Source organism: Octopus bimaculoides, chromosome 7 (genome assembly GCF_001194135.2).
Source record: "Octopus bimaculoides isolate UCB-OBI-ISO-001 chromosome 7, ASM119413v2, whole genome shotgun sequence".
NCBI lineage: Eukaryota > Metazoa > Mollusca > Cephalopoda > Octopoda > Octopodidae > Octopus > Octopus bimaculoides.
In genome coordinates, this window is record NC_068987.1 from 62,112,620 (window position 1) to 62,122,651 (window position 10,032).

Here is a 10,032-nt window from a genome sequence, read left to right on the forward strand (position 1 = left end):
CAGTTATCTCATCACCTTGTGATAGATGAACTTCACTTCTACATTCAAATGAAGAGAGTAAAACTTAAATTTTATTTTTGATGTTTTGAATAATGGATAATGATTAAAGTTTTTTTTCTTTTTTTTAAACAAGAGGGGAAAACTAGAAAGGAATGTTTGAGACAGATTAAAAATTGGTATCTGAAACTTCTTATACCACAAGTAAACATTGACTTTGTTATTTGTTGAATTGATTATACCATCTTGTTGTTATTGATAATTATGATACTGATGATTATGATAATGATGTTCATGTTCATGTTAGATAATCAGTGTCAGCTCTTGCTAAATTGATCCTTTATGTAACCTGTCAATCAACACTTGGATTTTTCATCATAAGACCACTGCATCATATTGTATTATGTACTATAACTTATACTGTGTTGCTTGTCCATTTCTTTCCTTTCTCACAATGAAAACACTGTTTTAAAACCTCAGTTATGAACCACTGACTGATGACCCCCAGCAGACATTTCTTCCATATATTAACTATAGAGCCTACCAAACTAATTAAAATTAGGTTAAACACTGCATTTCTAAGATTCATGTTTCATTACATTTTTTTAATGAATAAAAGGTGTGGGCATGCATGGGTGGTGTGTAGTAAGAGGTTTACTTCCCAACCACATGGTTCCAGGTTCAGTCCTAGGGCATGGCATGTTGGGCAAGTGCCTCAAGCTGACCAAAGCCTTGTGAGTGGATTTGGTAAATAAAAATAGAAAGAAACCTGTCATATATATATATATATATATCTTCTACCTGTTTCAGCTATGCTGGGGCACTGCCTTCAAGAATTTTTACTCAGATGAATCAACCCCAGTACTTACTTTTTAAGCCTGGTACTTATACCTATCAGTCTCTTTTGCTGAACTGCTAAATTACAGGGATGTAAACACACCAACACCAGCTGTCAAGTGGTGATGGGGACAAACACAGACACAAAGACATGCACTTAGATATATATATATATGATGGACTTCTTTCAATTTCCATCTACTAAATCCACTCAAAAGGCTTTGGTTGGCCCAAGGCTATAGTAGAAGACACTTGGCCAGCATGCCACGCAGTGGGACTGAACCAGGAATGTGGTTAGGAAGCAAGCTTCTTACCCCACAACCACTCATATGTGTGTGTGTGTGTGTGCATGGGTTTTCTTGTTTTGATAGACAAGCATTTCCAATCTTCTGTGGAATCATGTTTGGTAATGGGAAAATATTACTTTGTTTGGAGAAACAGGTGAAACTTGGCACCAAGAAGGGCAACCAGTCAGAGAAAAATCTGCTTCAATAAAGCTTCGTCCAACCAATGCAAGCATGGAAAAGTGGACATTAAAATGATGGTGAACAGCCATTCAATTATCATATGGTTCATGACAAAAAACATTTTTAAAAATTAAAAAAAAGCAAAACAATGAAAAACAAACAATAATAGATAAAATTTAAGTTCAAATTTATGTATTCTTTTCAGATTCAACAAAATAGTTATAAATATATTCCTGATAATCACACTGTATTGTCAATGAATGAATGAAAAAGAAAAAAAACCAAGAAAATATTCTGTTACCTTCATTTAGTTACTGGGAGATCATTGGAAACTTCATATTCATGTAGTGCACCATATAACAGGATTATGTTTATACCTATCTCAGACACAACTTTCTAACCATAATGGAGAAAAGAGTAATAGCATTTTTTTATGGTAGTAGAGTTGCATGAGTTTTGAATACCAAAGTCATGTTACTCAAGCTGATGATCATATGATAAAGATCATTTACACGGCTGCCTTTTCATTAAAGTCAAGTTTGCTTCTTCTTACTGACATAATCTATGAAATATTGAGAGGAAAAAAAATTAAAATTCTAAGTTACCTTCTTCACCAGATCTATCTCCCATATGTTATTTATAATTCTTTAAAGGTTTCGAAAGAGAGAGTAGTCAATGACAGATGGATAACGATTGTCACTGCCAATAACAGCAAGTATCATATTTTAACATACCATGTAAAATAAATTATTATAGCTATGATATCTAAGTTATCAAGATGACATTTGCAGTGCTGCCTGCACCATTGACACTTGAAATAGATAAGGCTAGTTTAAATGCTAAAGAGTTAAAAATAATAATAAATAAATGTGCCCTTTTAAAGTCTAGCCAGGCTCATGGGCCTGGTTTCAATGGCGTATGTGTTCCCCAGCTGGAAAGGATGCCAGTCCATCGCATCATTACTCATTTTTGCTAGCTGAGTGAACTGGAGCAACGTGAAATGAAATGTTTTGCTCAAGAACACAACGCGTCACCCGGTCCAGGAATCGAAACCACAATCTTACGATCATGATATTGACACCCTAACCACTAAGCCACGCGTCTCCACAAAGAGTTAAAAAGATAGTTTAAAACCTTCTAAGATTCCACCACACCATTCAACATCTAAGTCAGAATGAAAGAATGATGCAGACTGTAAAGATGAGGAACCTTTACAAAAAAATTTGGATCCTTTGATGCCAATTTACTGAGATTTCTACTCAGTTTACTGATTGATTTTCTATACTAGAAGAAAGCAAAACCCCTCAACATTGATGGGACATAAGAACAGCTTTAACAATGGCTTTTGGTATTGAAGCTGCTTTATGACATGTTCCTACAACTGGCACAATATCAGGGGGAGATGTCCAGTACAAAAAGGAAGCAAAATGTTATTGATGATAAAAAACGACAGAACAGTTTTGGTGTACAATGATCAAGATGCCCTGAGCATGACAAGAAAGATAAAAGTGGGATTCTCAATCAAAACTGGAAGAAAGGCAAGGTTCAGAAGACCAATGTACAACAACTGATGATTATGGATATCCTATCACCAAATGAAACTAAGATTGATATCAATGACTTGGCTTATAAATGATATATGAAGATATTGTTTTACAACAGTAGTATTACAAGAGTTTTGCATGTTGATGTCATATGACCCAACCTGAAGTCACATAATTATTTAATCAAACAGCCTTTTCAGTAGTCAGGTGTGCTTCCTTTCATTGACAACACAACAGAAATTACAAAGTATCTATAACTATGAATGTGCTTACCAATCTGAAATGGTTCACTAGTTATCAACAATTCTGCAAACTTGCCACATAACAAAATAGGGGGAACTGTCAGCATATAATGTATTCAAATTATAAAGTTAATTATGTCTAGGTGTGCCACTGTCAAAGAAATAACCACAAAATCTAGAAACAAAACATTATTTTCACTAATCTGAACAATTTATGATTGTGATTTTTGAAGGAAATTATTAATGTAAGAGGTAGAAAAGTCAGCAATTTCCATTCTACAGATATTGATTTAATCCTTTGGGTGTCCAAGCAATTTTTCTAAGTTTGTCCTAAATATCCATTCTTGTTTTCAGACTTTTAGTTAGCCCTTGGTTCATACATTCAGAGTAATATAAAGCTTGCCTTTCATAAATTCCCAAGTTACTCTGGTCGTTGAAAAGAAAGATTCAGAATTTGTATCATATATGATGCAGTGACACCAGAGAAATATATCAAGTGTATCAAATATGATAGATGGAAAAGGTAATGGGTTAAGGTAGAAAATGAAGAATCTAGAGACCTAACAACATGTCTTGCTGAGAATATTAGTTCAAGAGACATAATGAAGAGGAACGTAGAATTGAAGAACTACAGTAGATTTAGCATAATCAGACTCTGGAAAAAAAAATGTTTTTAATTAAAGCACTGATGTGAGTGCTAGTGCTATGTAAAGAGCACCCAATACACTCTGTCGGGTGGTTGGCATTAGGAAGGACATCCAGCTATGGAAACCTAGTCAAAAGAGACTATGGAACCTGGTGCAGCCCCTGGCCTTGCCAGTTCCTGTCAAGCCATTCAACCCATGCCAGCATAGAAAAATGGACATAAAATGATGATGATGACACAAAAACATATTTGTACAAAGAGCAGCAGTAATCTCAGTTGTACTGTATAGATACAGATAAGTTAGATGTTGAAAGAAAGAAAATGACCATGGCTTTTGAAATATAATTGTATAGAAAGAAACTTTGCATTCCATAATAGTCGGGGCCCAGAGCAACCACAATCTCTGGCTGAAGCTAATGACAGAATAATGCAGAACATCAGTGTTCGGAAGACTGCAAACAATGAAACCCTTTTGCTAATTGTTAAAAGCCTGAAAAGTAAGTAGTTTGTTAACATAACAGAACACCATTACACACTGCTTGTAGTATATGTGGTAATACATATAGAAACCCTTGGTGAAAGGAAGGATAGAAATGAGAGAACAAGATGGTAGAAAACATAGGGGAGGAGGCTGTGTCGCATGTAGTAAGTTTAATGCCTTTTCAAGGCAATGACTTTTGATTGATTGAGTTCTGAAATGAGCTATTATTGGCTGGGTAGAATATGAAAAGAAAAAGTCTATCTTTAACCACAGCCACAGCTATATGTTAAGGTTTATATATAATGGTAATACAAAATGACAAATTCTGGAAATCACCAGCTTGTATTTTGTAAGTTAGCTATGTTGACTAAGTACTGTATTTTGAGTAATTGGTTTGATAGGCCTTTTTGTATTACATTGGCTTTTGACACATTTAAAAATATGAAGTGCACGGACAAATGGATATAGTGGATGAAAATACTAAGTCTCAGCCTCATTGGTGCATGTTCCCTGAATGGAGTCACCAATTCCAATTTGGAGAGGGTAGTCAATGACAATTATATAGCCAACACTTTTCTGTTGTACTGTTCCAACTTATTCCCCTTCTCCACTCTCCATAATCTTAGAATGGTAGTGAAGTAGCAGAGCCAACTGTATGAGCAGGAGAAAATAATGTACAATGTAAGTCAACCCAATGGAGTTTATTTCACCCACTCTAGTCTATAGATTACAGACGAACTTGTAAGCACAAATGAAAGCACAACTAGGAATTATATCTAGATGAAACTTGGTTTGTCAGATACTTGCACAAAATTTTATAGGTGTTCACTGACCTCAAGTAAAAATAATGTTAGCAACAATTTGACACATGAATAGTTTGATGGATTTTCACATTTTACATACTAACTTGAAGAAGGCAAATGCACTGTGAGAGAGAGAGAGATGTAAAAATTCAGATTTACAAAAGTACTAAGCAGTGCACATGTGATTTTGCAGCAGAGGAAGCACCTCTCCATAACATTGGAATTGTTTTCTTTATAGCATACCCAAAAATCCAAAGCTTGGTTGCAGATGCTACTTACAAGAATGCAATCATCAAATGAGACCAAATCAACTTCAAATACTAGTTATGTTCAATCTTAATGTACTTATTTCCATTAACTGTGTATGGTTAAATGTTAACAGTAAAGTAACTACCAAATAACTCCTAGTTTTGAGGTCCAATTCCCATTAATTGAACCTGTCAAGTGTTGTGTGAATGAAAATCCATTAGTCACATGAAACAGCAACAGTTTAAGTAATATAAAGAAAAAAAAATTGAGCTTGGCACTTCAAATTTCAGACTGGGAGCCTGAGCTGTTAAGAAAGAAAAGCTCAACTATAAAAAATGAAATGATTAAGTGAGTAGATCTTGAGCTTGAATCCATTGCAACTGCTTCTCTGTGAATTTGGGCTGAACCTAAAATTCTACATTGCTTTTGTGATAGACTATTATCATATGTAATAGATGATTTCTACTTAGCAGGATAAGATAAGAACTAATTATCGGCAATTAAAAGTCCCTCCAAGTTAAAGAAATACATGTTTTTATTGCACAGTGAAAACTTAGACTAGAGAAAAGAAGAAGCCTTAACTTCTTCCTGCAATGGGGTTTTCACCTCGCAATGCATTGAGACAGAAACTTTTTAATTCAAAAGTAATTGGATAAAAATGTATTAAAAGAGAAATATCAGCACTAAAATCCAAAATAAACTCAATAGAGAAAAAGTCAGAATTAATCAATTTATGAAAGAATGGGCGAACAATTATTGATGCATCAGCAGCATCAGTCGTAGTTGTTGTCGTTGTCGTCGTCATCATGATTTAACGTTCGTTGTCCATGTATAACTTTTATAACTGTTAGCTATAGTATAAATGTAAGCAAATTATGATGATGTCTTTTCAACAGTATTTAAACCATAAAAAATGCCTGTTCAATTGGCAAAAGTGCTTAGGTATAAAATCTTTACAATATAATGTAATCATAAAATAATACAAACAAAATATCATACATTTTAAAACAGCTTGTGTTTTTGACACAATCGGTTATTTGATCTGTGGCAGGAATTTCAACAACATTATAAAACTGATTGGTAGTTTCTTCAATATTTCTTTACTCCTCAGCAAGTAAGGAGTGGTGGTAGCAGCGGCAGTGGTGGTTTTCAGCAGAATTGTTATTTTGACTATGAGCGTCTATACTTTTTACCACTTGTGCTATTAGTTCCCTTTTTTGGTGGATGAATGGTACAGCCTGCTGGATAAAAGTTCACATTATTGTAATTATGAACATCCCCTTTGTATAAAGACCAATTTATACGAGAACTGTCATCTACATCAAGTTTATTGCTAACTTTCTCTGTTTCCTGATGGTCATCACATGAGGGATATTTGGAATCCTCCATGTTTGAGCTACTGCTTTCTTTCTCAGCCCGCCAACAATTTAATTTGGACCGAGAATCAGATGATAGCTGTAGAAACTTTCTTAGTCCCGGTGTGAAGTCATTCTGAAAAATCTTTTGAGCAGCTTCAACTAAAATATCTTCTTCTTCGGGCTCTTTAGAATCTTAAAATGAGAAAAAAAAAACAAAAAAAAAAAATTAGTACCATTAAAAATTGTGATAGATTTTTTTAAAAATTTCATTTAAATGTAAACTGTTTTGAATGTAATCACTTAGGTTAAACTAAGCTTTGCTTAATTTTAAAATACAATAATTAAATTCTAATAATTAGAGCTAAGTATTTGTGCACCATGTGAATTTGTGTCTCGCTTGATTGATATCAACTTTGGAATGCACAGCTTGACATCTGTTATATCTGTAACAGATATTCTATAAGCCCATGACAACCCCAGCCCCATTCTATTTAAACTTTCTTCTTCTTCAACACTTAGGCTGCATTGTCCAATTCTAAATTTCCTCAGGTAAGCAAGCTCACTCTTGCAGTAAGTAGAGGCCTTGTGGTGAATATAGATCCTTATCCTTCTTTTTACAGGCAATATCAAGCAATAATGACTATGTTTACTTGGCTCAGGTTTGTAATATTAAACTATAAAATCTATTTAGAATTAAAAGAAGGTTATTGTTTGTTCTTGAGAAGACCCACCATATCAGTGAAACAGAGTTCTAGAAGGGTTGTGCTCCACCCACACTTAACAAAAAAACTTCTCACACACTCTACCACAACAAACCAAACTATGTCTCTACATCTCTTCCTCACATTTCTGCTTCATGCACTATGCTTACCTCCCACTCCCCAATCCTGTCCTCTTGGCCCTGTGCCACTCTATCATTGCTCTCTGATAGCCCCCGACCTGTGTTCCACCCACATGTAACAAGAAAACTTTTCACTCACCCTACCCCAACAAACCAATTTACGTTTCCACATCTCTTCTCTTCCTCACATTTCCTCCTTCACACACTATACCTAGCTCTCACTCCCCAATTGCTCTGTATCAGTGCTACCTGGTAGCCTCCAGACTATATACATGCAGGTTTTCGCCACTCACTCCCCACCCCCACCACACTCTTTAATCACACTCCCTTTGCAATATCCTACCACTTATGTTATGGCATTTGAACCTCAAGGGTATGCCCTCATTCTTCTTTTACTCAATCATATCATTTATATTCTGATTCCCATCCCTTGTGAGTATGCCTGACATTTTGCCACTATCTCTATCCTTTTGTCCCCCACTCTCTCTCTCTCCTCCTGCACTTCCCTCAGGTTGGGTAACCACATATTTCCTTTGTGGTAGTACACCTGTTTCTATCTTCATTCCTGATCTCTCTCTCTCTCTCTGACTGAGTAACCTTGTACTACCTCTACAGCAAGGCACCTGTTTCTGTCTCTCTGTCTCAATATAACCTTTCATCATCCAACATAAGATCACCTCCTCTAATGCCCCCTCTCCTCTTGAAATTTTTTTTTTGTCTTACAAGTACTCGGTGATCCTGTCAATGCAGGTGCCACTTCTAAGCACCCAGTCCAATTGTAAAAGCCTTGCCAAAACTGACCTCGCCTGTGCTTGTGTCATGTAAAAAAGCACTAAGTCCACTCTGCTGAGTGGTTGGTGTTAGGAAGGATATCCAGTTGTAAAAGTCCTGCCAAAACAGTCACAGAAGTCTGGTGCAGGCTTCTGCCTGGCAGGCTCTTGTGAAATCATCCCACTCATGCTAGCAAGGAAGGCGGACGTTAAATGATGTTCAAACAATGAAAAAAACAATACGTAAGAGATTTAACCCCTTAGCATTTGGATTGCTGTCAAATGTAATGCTTATTTATTCTGGTTATTTTGAATGTCTTATGGCTTTGAAACTGATGAAATGATTGTTTATTTTTATAATGATATTGCAGGACAAGGCTAGATCTGACCAATTTGAACATAAAATGGATAGAATATTTGGGCCACATGTTTCATCTGTGAGACAATGTCACAAAATATAATTCTAGTATTCATAACTATACCTCACTTGGCCTTCCTCCACCACAAGTATCCACCACAGTTAGCTCATCATACTTTTTCACTAAATAGACATGTACCTTAATCAATCAAGATCATTTCTCAGATGATGTAGGGATTTTGTAATCTCAGATACAAATTAGTTATTTGGTTTTGGCAATAATGGCTTCTAAGATTGACAACTCTAGATGTTAGGATTTTTTCTGAGACTTTTCAAGATATTCTGCATTCAGAATCTGGTCAATGGCTCATAGCCAGCTCATCATCACATATACTAATGTATATCTGAATAACAGCTTGAAAAATCAGTGACACTAATTTAACTGTCTCCAAACTAGTTCTTGTTAAAGAACGTGGCTTAGTGGGTAGGGTATTCAGCTCACAATCATAAGTTCAGGAGTTCAATTCCCAATGATGTGTTGTGTCTTTGAACAAGACACTTTATTTCACATTGCTCTAATCCACCAGTCCACTCAGCTGGCAAAAATGAGTAGTACTTGTATTTCAAAGGGTCAGCCTTGTCACATTTTGTGTCACCGAATCTCCCTGAAAAACTATGTTAAGAGTATGCATGTCTGTGGAATGCTCAACCACTTGCACTTTAATTTCATGAGCAGGCTATTCTGTCGACCGGATCAACTGGAACTTACAATGTCAAAATCAACAGTGTCAGAAAATGCACACTCTGCAATGGCCCATATACACTGCAAGCCTCCTCAAACTAAAAAGTTTTCTCAAGTCAAATTTAGTTGCCATAAAGAATGCTTTCTTAGTTAAAACACAAGGTACCCAGTTTTATTAACAAGCTACCTTAAGTGACAGAATATTCATCACTTTACTCAGTATGTTAAAACATCTTCTTAGTTTAATTATTTCATCACTGTAAGTAAACAAATCAATGGACCTAATACCCATAGAATATGTAATGAATTCTCAAGCATTCATAAGTGTGAAAGCCAACATTTTAATCAGATAGAAGGTTAACCCTTTCGTTACCATATTTCTAACCAAATTACACCCCTTATGTGTTTCAATTAATTTCTAACATAATCATAAATTTAGGCTGGTTTCATTAAACAACTCTAACTTTTTTATTTATCAACATATTAATGTGATTTTTGGAAGATAAATTAACGAAAGGTTCTCAACCAATTCTATACCAAAATTTTTGTCACAAAGTGACTTTAATTACAGGTAAATTCAACAAAATATAAAATTATTTAAATTTTTGTTCAAACATCGCTATAGAAAATGGGTTATTAGCTAATATTCAATTGGGTATACAACAAAATATTATTATAGAAGAGTTGTGCACATTAC

At 35.2% G+C, this 10,032-nt stretch overlaps 1 protein-coding gene across 1 annotated transcript in view; it reads right to left on the reverse strand.

Moving 5' to 3' along the window:
• Window positions 1-1,471: 1,471 nt before the first annotated feature.
• Window positions 1,472-10,032, reverse strand: part of LOC106884521 (uncharacterized) — a 35,833-nt gene continuing 27,272 nt past the window's right edge. The window contains exon 13 of the mRNA XM_014935946.2: window positions 1,472-6,816. Within this exon, the coding sequence (XP_014791432.2) occupies window positions 6,437-6,816 (380 nt within the window). The 3' untranslated portion in view covers window positions 1,472-6,436. The remainder of the gene's footprint in view (window positions 6,817-10,032) is intronic.